Source organism: Boleophthalmus pectinirostris, unplaced genomic scaffold (assembly GCF_026225935.1).
Source record: "Boleophthalmus pectinirostris isolate CB_2022bp ecotype Guang Dong unplaced genomic scaffold, ASM2622593v1 HiC_scaffold_21, whole genome shotgun sequence".
Classification (NCBI taxonomy): domain Eukaryota; kingdom Metazoa; phylum Chordata; class Actinopteri; order Gobiiformes; family Gobiidae; genus Boleophthalmus; species Boleophthalmus pectinirostris.
Genome location: NW_026571175.1, coordinates 20359664 through 20379850, shown reverse-complemented (window position 1 = coordinate 20379850; position 20187 = coordinate 20359664). Strand labels below are relative to the sequence as shown.

The window sequence follows — 20187 nt, the reverse complement described above, 5'->3', positions numbered from 1 at the left end:
ACATAGACTCCAAAACATGTCATGAGCTGACAGAAGAGGTTTTATAACTCAGACAGATCAGGAAATACATCCAAATGACCACAGGAAATGTGTAAATTTATTCTTGTCGGTAAATATGTTCCACCAGGATGTCCTCAAGCGGCTTCACTTCAGCTTTATTTGGGTACAGTTTAGGAAAAATCTCTATTCACAGATCTTTTGCAATCTAAACAAATCAAATAATCAAAATAATAATTGCTGGATTAAGTGATTTGCAAAATAATGGTTAGCTGCAGCCCTAAAAATCAAAACTGTATTTTTGTCCTGTGTTTTTGTCTATTAAGGTTAATGCTGCTGTTTAGCAAGGGCCACAGTGCTAGGGACTTGGGAAGTTGTTTGTTTGTCCCAAAGGACTGGCTATATCCATCAGTACAATCTCCACAGACCCTCTCTCCCTCTCAACTGAATGTAATGTAAGTTAATTAAATACCAGAAAAATCATATGCAATCTATAAGTAAATATTTGTAACAAATTGAGTAATTTATGCATAAATATAAAAAAAAAATTGTGAATTTGAATGTAAGTCAAGTGAAGTTTCCATTAAGACACAAGGCTGTCACATGCCGTATGGTGAAGACACTGCTGTCTGGAAACTTCATTGTTTTCACTGTTGGGGGTGTGGCCACAGTTCAAAGAGGGGTTGTAAAACTAAAATGAGAGCAGAGCCTTTGAAAACACAAACACCAATATTGGAGAGCCAAACACAACATACCCCTACAAGAGCTTAATTAAAACATGTCCCCTCCCAAACAAGGGACACAGGGACAGGGGATTACATGTAGGAGTCTACCAGCAAAACAGGATGCCAAAACCAGGGCTAGAGTAATCAAAACATTCTCCTGTTCACTACAATTTAATTCACAATTCACAGCTCAACCTGCAAGAAGCCAGACGCTACAGGTGTATCATGTTAAACTGCAATTAAATGGAACCATAAACACATCAACAATGAAATATGTTGATACGTGTTGAAAACCACAACATTTGAATAATAATATTTAAAGATACGAGGTTCACAGTCCTTCTCATTCCTTTTTGTTTCCGTTTTGTTTGCATTTCACAATCCAACAGGTTGCATGCACCAACTCCTGTTTCACCAACTGTCTGACATGTACCACCACTCATATAAACACATCAAAATTAAGAATCAGTAAAAGCATCCATCTTGCATGTTTTATTTGTCACTTGTGTCTATTTAGTCTAATCAGTGCCCTGATTTATAGCCTTATCATTGGAGCTACTGCTGTGGATTCAGGTCCCTAGCGAGAGACACAAAGACAACGCTCTTCCTCTCGGACACGGTTACTGTTGCCGGGCCCGTATCCAGGGAGGCAAGGCGCTCCTCTGTCACGTTTAACTGCGGCGGCCATTGTTACGAGACATGGCGAGAAAGGGCCACACAGAGGGTTTATGGACAAGCCTATCCCACACACCAATCCAGAGATTTACAATGTACAGGAAGAGGCATTTCCCAATACAGTCACGGTTTATTTGGGATGACAGGAGAGGCGCAGGTGGGAAAAGCTCTGCTGATCACATTAGACCTAAAGGCATTTGTTTGAAGAAAATATAGACAGCAGGTTGAAATATTGTTATATTACTCAAGTTGAAGTCGTAAATGTTAAGTTATTTTTTTCAGAACACAACACAACTTTCTTCAAGTCGACATTGCACGGAGATAAAAGGACACGTTTTTGTCCAGTGGGATTTTTCTTTTGGAAATTTCATGTAATCAATAAGGGAAAAGGCAATAGAGAAGTATGACATCACATTTTACGATCTGAAATCTACCACTTATTCTTCAACAAAGCACTATAATTACAATAATGTTTGCCCGGGACCCAGAATACACACTTCTTCAATACTTTACGAAGATGTGAGTCTGGTCTGGTGAATCTCCCCGTTTTTAGATGGATAAACTCTGTTAATCTGAGATGATATAAAGATGATATATTAATGAGCTCCTTTGTTTCACATGTGTCACTGAAAACAAAACCCAACAGAGGATGTGAGGACCAGACTATTATCAATCTGTACAAAAAATACAGAGACATATTCAGGATTTGCCAGGTTATTATTATTATTTTTTTTTATTTACATAGAATAATTTTATAAAACAATTAACTGCTTGTGTCAGTTTTTCTTTCTGCTGTTTAAAATGACCTAGGTTTATAGCTAAACCATTGTGAGAGGTGTCATCAAAGCATACATTTCCCGTGAAGCTGTGTGACCCAAATGTGTCAAGGTATCTTTCAAAGCAATCTAATAAACTCTTTTACGGGCTTCTATTGTATATTGCCGTGAGTTATTCCTCGTCTTTGTTTGAGGTGAAGACAGTGACGAGAAAGCAGCTGCCCCAGAACCAAAACATGAACCAAGAAGTATTCAAATCCTCCCATTTCCTCCACATTGAGCCTGACTGTCTTAACCATGTCACCCTGACTCCCCACTGTCTGCTGTGGTTTCTACTCCTCTGGCCTTCACAACTGACTCACGGCTTAAAGTGAAATTCTAATGTGAAAAGAATGAGGATCAGTCTGTGTGCATATCTAAAACAAAAACATTCTTGACTCCAGACCAAGGTGATGTTACAGATGGGTTGAGCTGCATGGCTGGCACTGGCAAGACAAGGTGTAGAGTTTCTAAATGTAGTTCATAAAGACGTTTTGTACATTTTGAAAAAACAACAAGGCTAACACGTGATGCACAGTATTGTTGGGTGAGCATGACTTACCAAGGCAGGTACCATGCATATGTGAGAGAACAAAGCAGACAATACATAATTAGCAATGTAGCAATAACCAAAATATCGTGATATCGTATCATCAAAGTTCTCACAATAATATCATGGACCATCACAATACATCGAATTACAAGTCTCTTTGCTTAAATTAAGAGTTATGGTGCAGCAATAGCTAAAGAAAAATCTTTTGCTCCTTTTCAGTGCAGACTACAAGAAGAAATAACAGTTCTAAGCACTTTTAAGTCTTAGTTCTTTGGATTAAGTCTTGTCAAGACATTTTAAAACGAAAAAGTGAAATATTAACAGTTTTGTTAGCCTCCACAAAATATCACAATAAATATCGTACAGTGAGATATACATCATGAAAATATCGTACCAAGAGATTTGGATATTATTACATCGTGAGCCTCCTCACTATATCGCAATAAATATCGTACCGTGAGGTTCATACTGTGACGATATCAGATCATGAGACTTGGATATCGTTACACCCCTATTAATAATGTAATAAAATAAAGTAAGAATTAATAATGCAAAAAAAAGGTTTTCTGGTGGAGGTTTTAAACTTCTACCTCCATAAAGACAAATATGTGACATCACCAGGCATAATTACAGTTTAGATCTGTGGAGAGGCAAGCCTGTTCACAGTATAGATGCATGCTTTTCAAGGTATTTCTATGCAATAAAAACTCCTGTAATTGAATCAGTGTAAGAGATAAATGACTTTAATGCCATACTGTGGTACATTCTGGGCAACAAATAAAATGGCTTGCTGTTCAACTTTTTTGTTAACAACTTTTTTTGCTTTTATTGCTCTGAAAAAAGTCCCTACAGTGAGTGGACTTGCGTCTCCATAAACCTGACTCATGTTTGGCCTGGAGGAGGGTCTGCCCACCTGCTTGTTTCCAGGGAAATGTTGCTCCTTTTACTATTATCTTTCACAGTGTAAACTTATAAAACTTATCTACCTCCATGGAGAATGTTCTGGTGTTTGGATTTAACTTTCTATTTCCATAGAATCATGCAGATGATGTTCCACCTTCAGAAACTGATACTGTACCTTTAAACAACCCTCTCTATTTTTATCCAGACTTGGGACTGGCACATAATATTGCTTTATGATCACCTGCTGCTAAATTCTACACGGCTTCTGTCACTATTTCCTAACCAAGAATTAACTGCGTACTTTACGTGTAATTGCAAGCTACTAAAACTAAATACATTGCAATTATCATAGATCAAGTATCATATCTTGTGTAATTTAAGTTGCTTTAGAGATGCACTCTATTAAATACACCCTGTTTAATTTGGGTTTTTGTGGTTGCTGCAGGAAGCGCCTATCTCCACATCTGGCCTCTGTTCTCTGGCCAAAGGCTACATGGGATCGAGTGGCAGATGTCAAAGTGTCAGTGCTTAGTCATGCTAGCTCTCCTTTAAATCTGTGGCTCCAGAAGTATTTGATCCATGTCAACAAGTCAAATAGTATTTCAATAATTAGCTCAGGTCTTTCATTTTTTGGTTTACTGTTCAAAGCTGATTTGGCCCTGAAAGATCTATCGTTTTGCCTTACTTTGTGCCAATCTTCAGCTTTGGTTGTGTTGCCCTCATCAGTTTCTTAAGTATAGTTTTCAGAGGGTTATGAACTTGAATGGCTGCCATGCAAGATACAAGAGATCTGACTTTCCTCATTCCAGCAGATCTGACGTGCTGCCTTCATAATGATAGGAGCATCGTCTTGTGCAACTCTTTTGTTGACTTTTTGTTGGCTATCATCCTTGGTATTTAGTTGGCATTGGTTTTAGATTGTATGATGTGATTCAAATGACATTTTAATCTTTGCAAAGTACATAATGTTCCCATGACAACTATTTTCATCATTTGTTTACAGTCATGCAGCGTTTTGGTTAATTCAAGTCAACCGTAAATTGGAACTATTATAACATAACTAATTATAAAATGTAAACTTTCTCCTTCTCCTTACCCACCTATTTCTACAGTATATTCTATTTTTACTTGTACATACATATATATTTGTATAAGTATATCTTATTTGACACAATTTTTGCTTCTTATTTTGAATTTTCTCTTTGTTATATACTATATAGTGATGTTCGAGATACTGTGTCCCTTGTGGATCAACAAAGTGTGAAAAGCACTGTTATATTTTCCTCACAGTGGCTGATGAGAAGGACCAGGAGTGAAAACTACTTTTGGCTTTTTGGGATAGCATAATAAATTTTCATAACTTGCATTCCCTTGCATAACCTTCTTAAAAAAATAAAATAAAAATTACAATTAATATGGTCTATGTAAAAAATAAGTGAAATTCATTGATCGTCACTGTCTGCTTAATTCCTCCTTTACTTTGATCTCACGTCTTAGCCCACACAAAGCTTTAGTTGATTGTGACAGCTGTTATACTTTGGCTGTTTCTGTCTGTCTCGTCTCCACCTCTCTTTAGCTTGGCCAGTGTCTGTGTTTGGGGCTGTAGATTTCACAGGTGTAGAGGCCCTGATACCCGCCGAGCTCCATAAGAAGTCAGACAGCCCACTCGACCTTGGCCTACCTCGTATTTGTTTAAACTTTTATCCCTTTGATAAGCAGGGGGCGCTGCTCTTTGCTCGGTTTAGTCTGTGAGTGAGACAATGGCACTGCCAAAAACTAATTTAAGCTTTAAAAACATGATTATATTGTGAGTGGACTAGTTGGCTATTAGTCCAATTACATAGAAAATCATTTGAAAATAACACTATTCTCAGCTCCATTGCCGCTCTTTAAATTCCAAAAACAATACTCTAACTGTTACGGATAAATGGTCCATTGAGAGGGATCTAATTTGCTTACTATAACAGCCAGTAGATATTTAAATTTTTTACAACTATACATTTGAATGAATAATAATAGTTTGGACTTTAGTTGCAAGACTAACTTTTAGTTATGAACTAGCTGCACCACATAATTTTACTCTGTTTCTTTTTATTAAGTTTTTTCATTATTTAATTTTCTAAAACACAGATAAAAAAATCCTTTTCAACATGATCACATGTGTAATAGATAATGTAGATATGTAGATGTAGATATGTAATGGATATATTATTTAATAGATAGACATGACAGCCACCACAGGAAACCTCTAATATCCCTATGAGCTAATACAAAGGCTTAAATCCCTAAAACAGTGCATGTGACCCTATCGTGCATCAATCATAGTTGACTACACATGACTGAGCTCCTACAATCCCCCTCCCACACCGGACTAGACAGGCCTGTCCAATTACAGAGGGCTTGCCTTCTTCAACGGCAGTCTTTAGAAGCAATCCAGTTTCTTCCCATCGCTCACACGCCCCTCCCCCCACCACTGTGCAGAAAGAACACTGGAGGCGTCCCGGGACCCTCCCCCAATTTTTTACAACAGTTTTGGACTCTATAGGTTTTCTTGTGAACACTTATTGTACTGCACACAATACAGTTTTCCATGTCTTAAAGTTTTCATGGATGTCTTTCATGATAATTAATATATCGACTTATCGTTCAGTTTATGAATGCTGGAACAATACACTTTTGAGGTCAATATTTATCTTACATTTTGTTTGCAATCATGGGGAGATTTTAGTTGGAATATTACTATTACTATTATTTAAGATTACAAGATTGGATAAAGAACTTCTATGTTTAATTATCAGTTCCTTCTGCTATTTGATTGTTGCACCTCAGGGCTTTTAATGATAATTAATGTCTACTTAAAAATAGTTTACTCTCTGTAGCAATATATCATGCTTCAAAATTTGTTATTGTGACAGGCCTAGTTGTCTTAAAAAGGAGCTGTGCAACTTTTTGGTTAGAGGTCTGTCACCTTCTTGTTTCTATGGAGATGTCATTGCTCTGTCTGGAATGTTCCACTGCATGACTTTAAAAAGCTCTACCTTACATTTATTCAATTACAAGTGGTTTTATAGCTCAAAAAATGCCTAAAAAAACAAGCATTCTGACTGTGAGCGGGGTCGCCTCTCCGCAAATCCGACCTGTAACTTGGTCTCCCTTTGTCTCCATGAAGATAGAAAGGTTTAATACCATACTTTGAAATATTCAAGACAAAGCAATAACATCTCCATGGAGTAAAGTATTTAACGGACCCTTCACCAAAAAGTTACACAATGCACCTTTAATCCCAGAGTAACCGATGTTTATTATTCACCTTTAATAGTCTCCAAAGCTCAGTCCGAGCAGGTACAAACATGCAGAATGCACTCACAAATGCATGTTGCACGTGCCAGTTGATATTTAGCCACAAGCCAATAACTTAAACTTCTTTCAGTAAATGTTTGCAGACGGCTGTTCTTCAGGCTTAACCTGTTGACATAACCCAGAATATAAGTCAATAATATAAAATGGCTTGAGCTGCAAACTGAAATACTGTACATTCCACAACATATGTTATTTTCATTTTGATGGAGAAAAAGCACATTCAAAGTTTTAAAAATTATTATTTTTAATGAAAAGTAGAAGAGTTTTAATGACATTATATTAATGTAAATATACTTAATTACTGATCCACAAGGGAAATTACTGGGATATAGTAGCTCACAACTTATATTTTTGCTTTCTGTTATTGTATTGTAAATCAAACTCAGAATAATAAGGGGAAAAGGTTTATGAGTATAAATAAACAGATTGCATACAAGTAGACGGTAAATGTAAAATATACTGGGCTAAATAAAAGGGGTGGTGACGTAAGGTGATACAGTGCACAGCCATAATGCAATACTGTGGAACATTCCAGGCAAAGCAATAATATCAACATGGAGACAAGCAGAAGGCAGACCCTCCACCAGAAAAGTTACACAGTGCACCTTTAAATAATAGTAGTTGTTGTGCGGTTGTATGGCATTGATTTTGCATAATATAGGACCGATAAGTGTTCAGTCTGGCTAGCAAGTATTTGTTACAGCTCATGCTAATGATATTTTACTTTTAGAAAATAGTTTACAGTCTGGGAATGTCCTGCTTGAGGGTTATTGAGTCAATGATATTATAATATTGTAAGCGGACACTTTATCTAGATATTTTCAGCAGCAATATTCAAGAGAGATTGATAGTGTTGCAGTAAGCAACCTTTCACAAAAAAATTGAGAAAGTTTGTGATATTTTTACTTCTCCATACAAATGCTTTATTATAACATTTAAAAAAAATAAAGTGTAATCCAAAAGGGAAGGCTGATTTACACCTCCTCTCCTGAATCTTCTCATGTTTTTCTGGCTCATTGTTAGAACTAAACCACAAGTGTAGCAGCTGCCTCCTCAGGCCCAGAGGGAGTAACAGGTATCATAATCTCCATTATAACATCATAACAACTGCACACGCTCCACTCATCCTCACAACAAAAGTGACCCAGGCCTGAAGGTTTGTAACAGGCAGGTACAAAGACATATGCTAGAAAAGCTATTGTTGTCGATTTGAGATGGAGTTTCAGAGTAAGTCTGCAACTAGCAAGCACACACAAAATATGCCATAACTAGTTTACAGGCGTGTTCTTTCATCCAGGCTTACAGGCCCATATTACACTGTTTTCTCATCTATGTTAAGTAATATTATGCAAAAATTACTCATGTGCACTTTTAGCAATTTTATAACATTGTTACTTCCTCAAAAACATGCACAGATTTGTGTTTTGTTTCATTCACACAAGTCTGAGTAATCCTTTATTATTATTTATTATCTCCTTAAAGCTTAAAATGCTCCGTTTCACCTTGTGATGTCATGTATGGTAGTTTTCAATTTAACAGCTCCTTTTACCTTTACTCAGTCTGAAATCTTCCAAATGATTCTAGTGAAGATGTGAGGGTTTTTGTGTTTAACATGTGTGAATGAAACAAAACACAACCCCAGATATGTTTGTGATGAGGAAACATTATAATAGACCAGAGAAGTAGCAGTGTAATATGGGAACTTTAAGAAAAAGTCCCTAATCAATCACTGGGTCAGAACTGGCACAATAGATTCCTTTTGCAGGATGACATCAAATATCTTACTTCTGAGTCGTCTAGTTAAACATCTATTTTCTCATGGGCATCTGAATAGACAGTTTTGTTCAGGTTCTCTATAAAGAATGAGTCACAGCGGAGCCCCCCTTTCTTTGAACCTGGGGTGGTCTCTCTGTACCCAGACACAGGACATACAGTAGCAATGGGAGCTCTTTGCTGACAGACTGGCACTGGCCAACACAGTCATTAGTCCACACATGTTGTCATCCCTGTAGCACAATCATAGTACAGCTTATCTGACCGCAGAGGTAGTCACACTCTCCTCTTTGTGTCACGTCCAACAATGGAGCTCTTTTACAACTGAAGATGCCCAGACTGACAGCAGCTTCAGTAACAACACTGCACATTCCTGAAATCAGCGCCATGTCAGCACTATGTTTATACTACTGCTGCAAGTTTATTCTTAGTCTTGGTCTAGCCTGGGTTTAAACTTCTCAGCCCAATCGTGGTTTAGTCCTGGTATCTTTGTGAACTATGGGCAGATTTTATGTGGTTAGGTCCTGGTTTAGTCCTGGTTATGTGTATTTGCAGATTAGGTGACTGGTCTAATTCTCCCACAGACTCCATAGACATAGAGAGTTTACTGTGTTAAAGTAAATGCCAGAAAAGGTATCCAAATATCACATATCAGCTGTATCACAGAAACAAAATAAAACATGTAACTCTTAAAAGATGTGGGAAAGAGTGAAGGCAGAAACACACTTGGTGAACTCAGCAAGAAGTGACAGGAGCAGAAGCAAGTTAGAGCATAAATATAAGATCACAGCCTCTAGTGGTGTGTAAAGTCTCATGGTTAACTTCGGAAAAGTCACAACAAACAAAGCTCTGTAAAAATATTCATAATGCTACTATTTTACATTATCAAATAAAAGTGGAATAAATCAAGTGTGAGGACAGATTGGTGTTTTTCTCACCAAGTATGTACCTCAATGAAGGGCTGGGAATTGTGTATCGGATTGAATTGTGAGGAATAATTCGACACATGGCTCACGATACAATATGATTACAATACTGATATTTTGATATTTTTGCAAACACCTAACCCAAAATGCTTTACAATCTAAACTAGACAACTGGACTTAAATAAAGATACATATAGACAAAAGTATTAATTTAAGCAACAGTAATGTGCGTAACAAAACATAAGAACATGATCAGTATTCACTAAATGTAATATAGCTCTTTGTAACTTCAATCAAATTCATTTGGCCCAAGTCGCCAGACAAGATACTACTTTGTAAAATAATGACTTCTCCTGTTGCATAAGAAGCCCAGGGGAACAAGCTGGACTATTGAACAAAAACGAAATGTACAAATCTCCATGGGCCCCCTACACACACTGTTGCATGAATAGAAGTATACACTGTGGCCAGCCTGAACACTTGGACCATTCGACCACAATTAAAACAATACTTTGGCGTGTACATGTTAATTAAAAGCCCCACCGTGGGACATTCCTGGAAGGATTGGGGCTTGAATAGATGTGAATGTGATAGATTCATTAGTATGCTCCTTGCTGGCTGCTTGGCGAGCTGTCAAGACCCACTCCAGAGTTTGGATCAATGAAAGAGGGCTAAACTGGGCCCGCTTCCAATTCAGGGTCCAATGTGATGTTGTGTTTGCACAGACACACACACAGCAGTGCACCAAGCCCAGTGAGGAGACCCTCTTTTGTCTAGCAGTAATGTCTGGTATGCTGGGATACAGGCCCTGCTCAATGACCTGATTTCTATGGGGCTGCTACTAGTGGCCAATGCGTGTGTGTACTGTGTAGTGAGTGCTTCTGCCTCCAAGCTTTTCCTTTGGATAAGACAGGGTTTAGCCAGGCAGACAGAGACAGACCCAGGGAGACTGAGACAATAAAGAGAACACATATACAGTGGAAGGCTAGCATCAAGTAAACAGAAATTAGCCTGGAGTTCCCAAAGCAGGAAGCGAAAAGTAATTAGGCCGAGCAACTTAAGTCAGCAAAATTACAACCTGTATATACAACATGAAGATGAATTGTTAGTTTAATAGCTGGGTTTGTATATGGAAATAAACTGCTGTTCAAAAGAAATACAAAAATATACTTCTTCTTTGTATGACTACTTATTATCATTAAGTACTGCATTAGATTATCATTGTTTTTTTTTTTAGTCCAATCCTGACTTCGTCCTCTCTCCACACTTTAGAACAGTGTAAGACATACAGTACACAGAGGTGGATTTCAGTTTTGGTTGTTTAATTTACTGTGAAAAGAAAATATCGTAGCATTCACAGTTCTGATCTGATTGTATGCGTTACAATTAAAAACATTCTTCAACTCACATGGACTTAATTGCTTTTTAATCACAGCTTAGCTATTATAACTGTATCAAGCTCTGAGTAATTACCTTTAGTTTATGTATTCCCTTTCAAATCTTTGAGTTCTGGGACTGGCACAGGAAATACTAGTATGCTCTAATTGATATCTTATGTGTCTGAATGGATTTACTCTTAGTAGGTCACGATAACAAAAGTTCGATATACTGCTGAAGTAGCAGACACTAAAATAGACATAAACGATACTGAAATATTGAAAACTATTTGTGCCAGTGACACAATAATCCCAAAGCAGATATAAACCACAAAAACTATTCTAAATGTACAATACTGTTAAAAATAATGAGATGCAATAAATAAATGAAACACTTTAGTACTTAGTTTGCATCTGTAATGAGTGATAGATGTCATTAATTCAACCTTTTGCGACTTAAAAAATATTGTTCCATCTTTTCATGTATTGAACAATAAGTTGGTGTAGTAATTATCATGACAGGCTTAACTCGAAGCAAATAAAGTGTCCCAACAAATGTTAGTTTTGATATGCTGCGCGGGCAGTAGATAGGGGATTACAAAGGGGTTACAGTGTTTTAGGGGGTTTTAGGGGCCCAAAATTGGAAACCGTTTCAATTAATTAATATTACAAGGGGGCCATGTAAGGCTTCTTGCCTTCGGTCCTGTGCCACAAGATCTGTAATATTGTGTGTCCTACCTTGTCTCTGGATGAAGACCCTGAGCAGCGGGTGGGCCGTGGACACCGCCTTACAGAAGTTGTCATCATTGTTGATGGGCAACAGGTCGCCATGGATATCGGCGTAGCAGAGCATCACTTCCATGTTTGCAATGCGGTGGATGTGCAGGATGAGCTTGTAAAACTCCTCAAATTTGCCCGGTTTGAGGCGGTCGACTGAGAAGCGCCGAAACTCAGCTCCATACTGAAAGAGACAGAAAAAGGAAAATAAATAACAGTGAACTGGAACGGCAATCTTTGAAAATATGTGGATGCTACAAAGATGTGTGATTTGAGTTATTGCTTGCACCTTGCTTTTGACTGGGTTTTTAGAAAGTGGATTGTGTAATTTTTTAAAAGCCAACAAGGAACTAGAAACGCAGAAAATATCTCATCTGAATGTTATAATGTTGTTAATGTTTCCTCAATAAAAACATGCTGGAGGAGTTGTGTTTTATTTCATGTACACATGTTTAACACACAAATCCTGCATATTAAGGCTGAGTTATTCTCTTAAATAGAAAACCACCTTGTAATGTGGTTATACAGGAAGTGCTCCAGTGTGTTTTTAAACTCTATACACCTTGACCTCCACCACTAGAATCATTTGGATCATTTCAGCTCTGGAATGGCCAATCTGTACTGAGCAAAAGATAAAAAGGTAGCGGTTAACTTAAAAACAGCTACATTTTGAGCTTTGGAGGTGTACACAGACTTATAATAAAATGTTACTCAAACATGTGAATGAAACAAAACATCTCCAGGTATGTTTCTGAAGAGGTAACAACATTTTCACATGGAATCACAAGTCCATTTCAGGACCTTTAACCATTACTTCAAAGGCGAACCAGTACTTCAAAGGCAAAATGTGCATGTTAAGCATATTTCTAATTATCACATATTAGCTAATACAAAAAGTATGTCAACAAACTACATAGATCACGCTGATGAGTAAGCTCTTGCAGTATATGCTAACAGATGAATGACACTAGCTCCTCCTCCAAACAAACTTTGACAATTGCTCTGGAGCTTTCCCTGACATGCTCAATGAAGAAGGACTGTGAGAGAACAGCTGAGGGTCACCATGGGGTCGTCACTGGACACAGAGGGGGCGCGAGACAGACCCAGGGCACAAAAGCACAGCCCTATAAACTCTACACTGACTGGTATCTCAATCACTCAGACAGTAATTTGTATACGCTTGTTACTGTAATGAAAGAAGAACTAGAAGACCAATAAGCAGCAGAGGAAAGCGAAGTGTGCAATTAGCAACTACTATGTAATTACAACAAAACATAGACTACTTTAAGATATACACAAACAGGGAATCAAAATGACAAAAAGTGCAATATGAAGGACTTAGAGACTGCAAAATTTTACCAAGGCACTACACCAACTTGCAATGCCAACATGAACATCTGGATTCCAATCTTATAATTAAGGACGGACGCTGTTTTCATTAAATCCTTTGTATCTCTCTCACAATCTGCAATTTATTGTAGTCTCTGGGAGAAGAGCAGTAGATGCATAAGCAACGGGGAAGTCAAGGTTTAGAGAGAAGAAGAGTGGTGATTTGAATGCATTCGCCAGCCCTACTCTGTAATTACAAGATATAAATTTAAAAGGGGGTGTGCCTGAAGACTTTGGGGATGCCAGGTTTGCTACCACATTTACTGCAGAGACTACTTCCCAGAGTATGCTGCCCAGTCGGATTCCTGCTAATAAAACGGCAGTGTAGAAAATAAGATGGTAGAAGAAGTCGACAAACTGGTCTGAGAGGATTTTAAAAGGCTGTTTGCTTTGAGAAAAGTGAAACCTCTTGTCAAGTTCAATGTGTTGCAAGTACAGTAGGGTGGTTTTGCATAGACAAACAAGTAAACAAACAAAAAATAACCCACCCATAGGGATTCGGTCATATTGTGTTTAGAGACACGTCCTGGTTTAGTCCTGGTTATATCATGAAAGGGTAAACCCTTGTTTAGTTATGTCTGGAAAGGCCCAGTTTTGTTAATCCGGATTCAGTCAAAGACTTCTTTTCTTGATAACCTGGTTTCCAAAAAAATGTACTACAAAAAGGAATCAAAATGGCTGGCTACATCATAAGTGCGTATTTTACCAAATGATTCACCATGTTTTTAATGACACCAGGATGTGACGACTCTGATGTACTTGACTTGTACAATAATCATATCTGGTGTGATTACTTTGATTCTGAATCTCATCTTGAACATTTTGTTGTTTCACAAAGAACTCAGCCTCTGGGCACACGCAAGTCCAAACATGGCGATTAATCACTGCTACAAAAACTAAACCAAGAAATAGATCAGTGGCAACATGACATCACTTGTCCTAGTGGCCTACGAGGGACGGCGAGTTGAGACATGCACAAGGACACGTAGAGCTGCAAAACGTACTTTTAAAATGGATCCGGAAAATCTAAGTTGAGCTAAAGGAAACATAGGAGAGAGACCCGAGCCCCCCAAATACTTCCCTCTGATAAGAAGAGCTTAAGGTGAGTTTGAGTAGCTCCAGGCCAAGGATCCAGGAGACAGTCGGACACCTTCAGCACTATCTCAGATAAGATTATCAAGCCGACAGATTTTGTCAAGAAAACCAAACAAGCAGGCGACTGACATGGCCCACCCACTCAACTTAAAAGTGATTTTATTCCAACTACAGAGTGCACAATCAAATGGAAATAGTTGCAATATGCTAAAAGCAAAAGGCTTCAAAAAACTAAATAAAGCCTGCTAATTCTGCAAAGTAGACCTCACCAAACATGTTCTGAAATGCACGGGATTCTTGTTTTAGTTTATCAGCTCATAATTCAGTCTTCTCTCAAATGTTAATGCTCCTGGACCTGCTTAAAATGTGCACTGTCAACAAAATCCAACATTAAGCCATAAATCACAAATCTATCTGCACATGCACAGCTCATCAGAAAAATCTTACATATTTTTCCAGAATTGTCCAGCACTAAGATCTAGGCTAGGATCATTCAATATAAAACACTGTTGTCATTGCAAGACAACAAAGAAAGAACTTGGCACAGAGAAACAATGACTTGACCATTATTAACTAAAGCTAAAAATCAGTAGAAAGGCATACAAATTTAGCAACATATTTTCAATGTATTTTAAATCATAATCACACAATGTTGTGCTTGATCATTTTATGTTGACATAAATAGACAACAAAATCATGTATCTTTCTTACGAAGATGAAAAATGTAATTCTTATACATTGTTATACATTGTCAGTTCTGAGATACCACTTAAATGCAGCTTTGAAGTGAAGATAAACACAGAAAACAACAAAAGCTACTGCCTGCCATTGATATAGCCATTCTTCTTCTTCAACATCCAACTTTCTTTTTAAGCTGTGGCTAACCTCATTTCTATTTTTAGCTCGATGCCTCGTCACATACTCATAACAAATTCACGTCATAAAAATAACGTGAATATTCTGGACAATAAAGTGACGTAGAACATTTTGTGACTCAGATGGGATTGAGACACCTGTACCTTCTCCTAACCTCTGGCACAGCCCACCCACAAACATGAAACTGGACCCTCTGAAAAAGGTACTTTGAAGTATTTGAAGTATTTGCATGAGTAGCCCAGTATAAACAGGCACCTTGTAGTCTTTTTATCTCCTCGCCCACCTATGACCATCAGTGCTTCTCTTGATGTTTCTCCCACTTCACTGCCCTCCTTCCCTGAAACTGGGCAGATCCAACTCAAAAGTACAATCCCCAGAGGACTGTGTGAGTCACCTATTACAACTCATGTCACTACACTTAAGGGACATTGACTCAGGGGGAGGTCAATCCTGAGTGCATAAGTGTAGACATGTTCATAATGCAGGTATGTAGTTTTAAACATTCCTGAGTGAAATTCTGTCAATATGGTCTAATGCTAAGACACGTTCCAGGATTTTCTTGAAGGCTTGTTTTGAGTAATAATAACACCACTCATCAACCGTAGGCCTATCTGCCCCTTCATCAAGCAGTGATGTCCAATCTTTGTTTTTTTGTTCTTTATACTTTTTGTCACATCCATTTTAATTGAAAAAAAAAGAAAGAAAAAAAAAAAAAAAAAAAAGAAAAAGCTGTAGTTATCTTAAATAGGCCAAATCAAATATATTGTCTAATAAACAGCAGACCTCTTAATTGTATTGTTATTGTAGTCTTTTGGTTAATTTGTATAGCGTAAATAATGAGTATGTCTAATTGGTTACACAGTACACTTCAATAGTGTGTTTGATTGTTGAAAAAAAAGATTTCTGACTCATTCAACATTATAACTACATTAATAGACTGCTATGGGTAACTTATAGACAGAAACTAGATCACATTATAGCCTATGTAAGAAAACTGTAGAAATAGAAAACCTCTGTGTTTAAACTCCATCGTTCATAGACTATTACATAACCCCAAATTGAGTTAGGCCAATTGGGCTTGTTTGCACAGTCCTTTAACTTTTAATAGTACACTTGTGCAACCTGGATAACAGCAATTAGCAGATTATTCTTCCAAAAAAACCTTCAAAACACACGCGCAATTAAAATGTGTGAAATAAACGCGATAAACTGTGTGCGTAAAAGTCTGCTCCCAACTGTGTCAAACCCTTTCCCACTTTGACGCACAGAGGGAAAGAAGAGCCACATCCGCACTATCTGTCTGATCAGAGGTTTGAGAGAAATCACGGCAAACCAAACACCAAGACCCCGCCACTGCGCTCCCTCAACCCCCGCGTCAGAAAACAATTGGCTGACTTGATATTAAACAATATGAAGTTGGATGCAAGTTTGTCTGCGTGGTTGCTCCGCGGCTTTGGATCGAGCAACCATGTGAGACCGCACAGAGCAACTTTTACACCAAAAATAACTTCAAAACTCACCTTGCTCTTAACTTCAACTGCGTTACAATCCGCATTTCGCTTAAAACTCCGGTTCATTTTTGCTGTGGTTGAATTCCCCCAAAGTTCAGGCGCCTTTGCCCACTGAAGAGGGGCTCTGGTCCGCGTTATGGGGTAAAATCCTCCTCGCTTGTCTTGATCGGAAAATATGTAGTTTTTCGGTGTATTTCCACTCCTCGGTGTCCTTTATGGGCTTCTTCTCCAACACGACGAGAGACTTTGCAGAGGATCGGGACGTGAGCAGCTCGCCGCGCTGACTGGGAGTGTAGTTAAGTTTTGAAATGACATCAGCCCGCAGAAAAAATGTGAACCTGCGCTGCGTTCAGGGACCACTCGTAAACTGTAGATTACAATGTAACACAACAAGTGGGTTAAATCAATCACCAATTTTTAATTTGATTGCCATTTGATTTGCCAAAGAAACAATATTCGTGACACTGTATCCAGAATAAGATGAGCTGAAACACCCAAATTTGCTGTAAAATGCACGCAAACTTAGACATGTAGTCCAGTGGTACGTAAACATACCATATGTGAATCTCTTTTAGTCCTCCAGTACACCAGAGGACACAATTTCTCTCCCATGACAAGTTTTTTTGTTTGTACCATGGATCTATAATATGAACTGTCTAACTAATCTATCTCATATCTTTAATAGTATCTTAATATACTTCCATGATTTATAATTAAAGCTTTTTCACACCCAAAATGGGCTGTTGCCACCAGGCCTATCCTATAATTTCAGTTTTATAGTTAACATAATAATTGGATATAAAGGCTATTACTGTATGGCTCACAATCTACTAGATCTGCAACCACTGGTTCCATAAAATTCAGCTCAGAGGGTGAGTATCCCTTCCTCCAGCTCTCTCCCAGCCCCTGCCATTGACATTCCTGTCCCGTGGGTATGTGTGTATGTATGTGTGCATGTATGAACGCCTATGTGTGTGTGTCAAACAGCTGCAGTGGCCTGTCCCACAGTAGCTCACTAATGCGTGTTTACTCACTGCAGGAATGTGTTGACTGTTTAAATCCACTCACGCTCTGACAGGTGCTGTTTTCAGTGTGGCCCTGGGCCCAGGACAGCTCCGTGATGGTGACAGACGTGACTGTATTGTTTCATTTTCTTTGCATTTTAGAACAGTGCTTCTAAAATGTTCAGACCTATAGACCACACTTTGGAGATGCAGATGTTTTAGGTATAAGCCAAATTAAGTTGTCCAAAGGAAATTTATGATACAGCCCCTAGGCGTAGTTTGCATATGATTTTGGTTTCTTTTCCCGTATCCTATGCTTCTGCACTGATTGATGTCTAAATGTGTTTCACTTTTAAGAACTTACAGGTTGCAATTTTATTATAAGATGTGGGCAATGCATGATTTCACACTCCATGGCATGATAGCGCCCTCTTAAGGACACGGATGCTCGCACACTTTGGTTGCGACTACTCAGTTACGTGGTACGATCAACATAAACTTTCTGATGTGTGGTTGACCTGAATATCATCCATAGATGTTCAACTGGCTTCTATAAACTTGATTTTTATGTATTTAATATTGCTCATATTTCAAGCAAATGTGTAGCCTAATAATGTAATGACATATGACCGCTAGAGGTCAGCAAACACCAGGTAATAACAGAAAGACAACAGGGACAAAGACGCTTAGTCAGCCACTAGAGCGCTGACACAAGAATTACAGAGCACTACATTTTTCTCTTCTAAACAATGACATCTATGAATTTGACCATGTTCAAAATAACACTCATCTTACTATTAATTAGCCCATATATAGGAACACATTTTTATGACTAGGATAATAGTAAACAGGCCTATTATGTGCATTAGATTTATTTTATCTTGTTGGTGTGTAGGCTATGTGTATCTATAGGCTACCCTAGACAGCAGTTTTATATTTAGCCCCAGTTATTTTCAAATGTATATTTCTGTTTGTGTCATAAAACTGATAATAAACAGCCTGTGCCGCCTGTTTGAATCCAGGTGGTCTTTGTAATATGAGAGTCCACATTTACAGTGGGATGAAGAGATTGGTGCAGTAATGTGCCCTGTGTGTGGAGACAGACAGACATCCGGACCTGGTTATGGGCTGTTATTTAGGCGACTATGGTGCCAACTGCCAACCCCAAAATCAGACAAAATAAAGCACTCTGAAAACACCAGGAAAACAAACTGAGTTGGAAGAAGAACTAAATGTTGTTGTGGTAAAAGTACAGATACAAGTAAAAGTATCACATAAAATTGTAAATCTAAGTAAAAGACGAAGAAGAGGCAATGATGTGGACTACACATAGCCAATAAACATGCATATGTGCACTGAACAAAGGTAAGTAGCCTCTTTGAATAGAATTTTGACTTGTGGGGAATTGGCATCAACAGAAACAACTGAATCGATCTCTTAATTTTTCTTAAAACTTTATATAGGCCAAATCCTATGTGGGATTTGAACTAAAGTGGAGCTATGAAAAAGGCCTACCTCAAATAGACGTCTAATCAATAATTTGTACTTCGTACTTTTTATCCACCACTGGATGTAAAGGGTTATATTAGGACGTTGTTGGACTTACCATAGAGGGCAAGGTGACAGAAACTAAGGCTTATATATGGACTGGGATTTCTCTGAGGCTTCCTCCTTGTTCGAAAAAGAGCAAGTAAATATGTGAATTTAAAGAGCCCATGTGTGGAACTCTCTTCTGTTTGACTATGGTGGTAACCTGTAAGTGCCATGAAATTGTTGCTGAGATATGGCATTGGCACCCACCAGTATTTCTAAAAGGAAGAGAAAAGAATGTAGTTTAGCATTGTCTGTTAAGGTTTAGCCTTTTTGACACCATTTTGCAAGCCATTCCCTATAGGAAAGGCAGGCCCAGTGCAAGTTTGAAAATGAAAAGCTGACTTGTGTTGTTCCCTCCCACTGTGCGGGTCTCAAAGAGTGAATCAGTGTTTTAGACGAGAATGAAAGGAGTAGGAGGAACTGTCTGTCTGAAGGCTGCTCAGAGTCTGTGGAGGAGGGAACGAGACATGCACAGTGCAGTATGGCTTTGAGCTTCTTTTATGGGGTAGCCTACTTTATCTAAATTATTTTGCTGCCAGTCAGTTAGTTAGACAGCCTACTTTATTAACCTCCTTAGGAGAAATAAAAATGTAATGGCATTTTTTTCTTTCCTGCTGCTTAGAATGTCCATTAAATGGTTTTATGTCAGATGCCCTTCCCTGGTGATATTGTCTATTTATCTGAGCTTGGGATGAATTGACACTAATTACTGACCAAACTATTCAGGTTGAGACCTATGGCCTAAGCGTTATGAAACAACAAAACAACACATTTCTATTGAAATAGAAAAGAGTTGAACTGCCTTCTACAATGCACAATTTTCTTCATTCTTCATTTTA

General features: G+C 38.1%; 1 protein-coding gene across 1 annotated transcript in view; it reads right to left on the bottom strand.

Annotated features, from left to right (window-relative positions):
- pard6gb (par-6 family cell polarity regulator gamma b) overlaps positions 1–17038 on the bottom strand; it is a 38121-nt gene extending 21083 nt beyond the window's left edge. Inside the window, exons 1-2 of the mRNA XM_020932610.2 lie at positions 16761–17038; positions 11842–12064 (exon numbers count right to left, since the gene is read on the bottom strand). Of these exons, the coding sequence (XP_020788269.1) occupies positions 11842–12064; positions 16761–16817 (280 nt within the window). The 5' untranslated portion in view covers positions 16818–17038. The remainder of the gene's footprint in view (positions 1–11841; positions 12065–16760) is intronic.
- Between the last annotated feature and the right edge of the window lie 3149 nt (positions 17039–20187).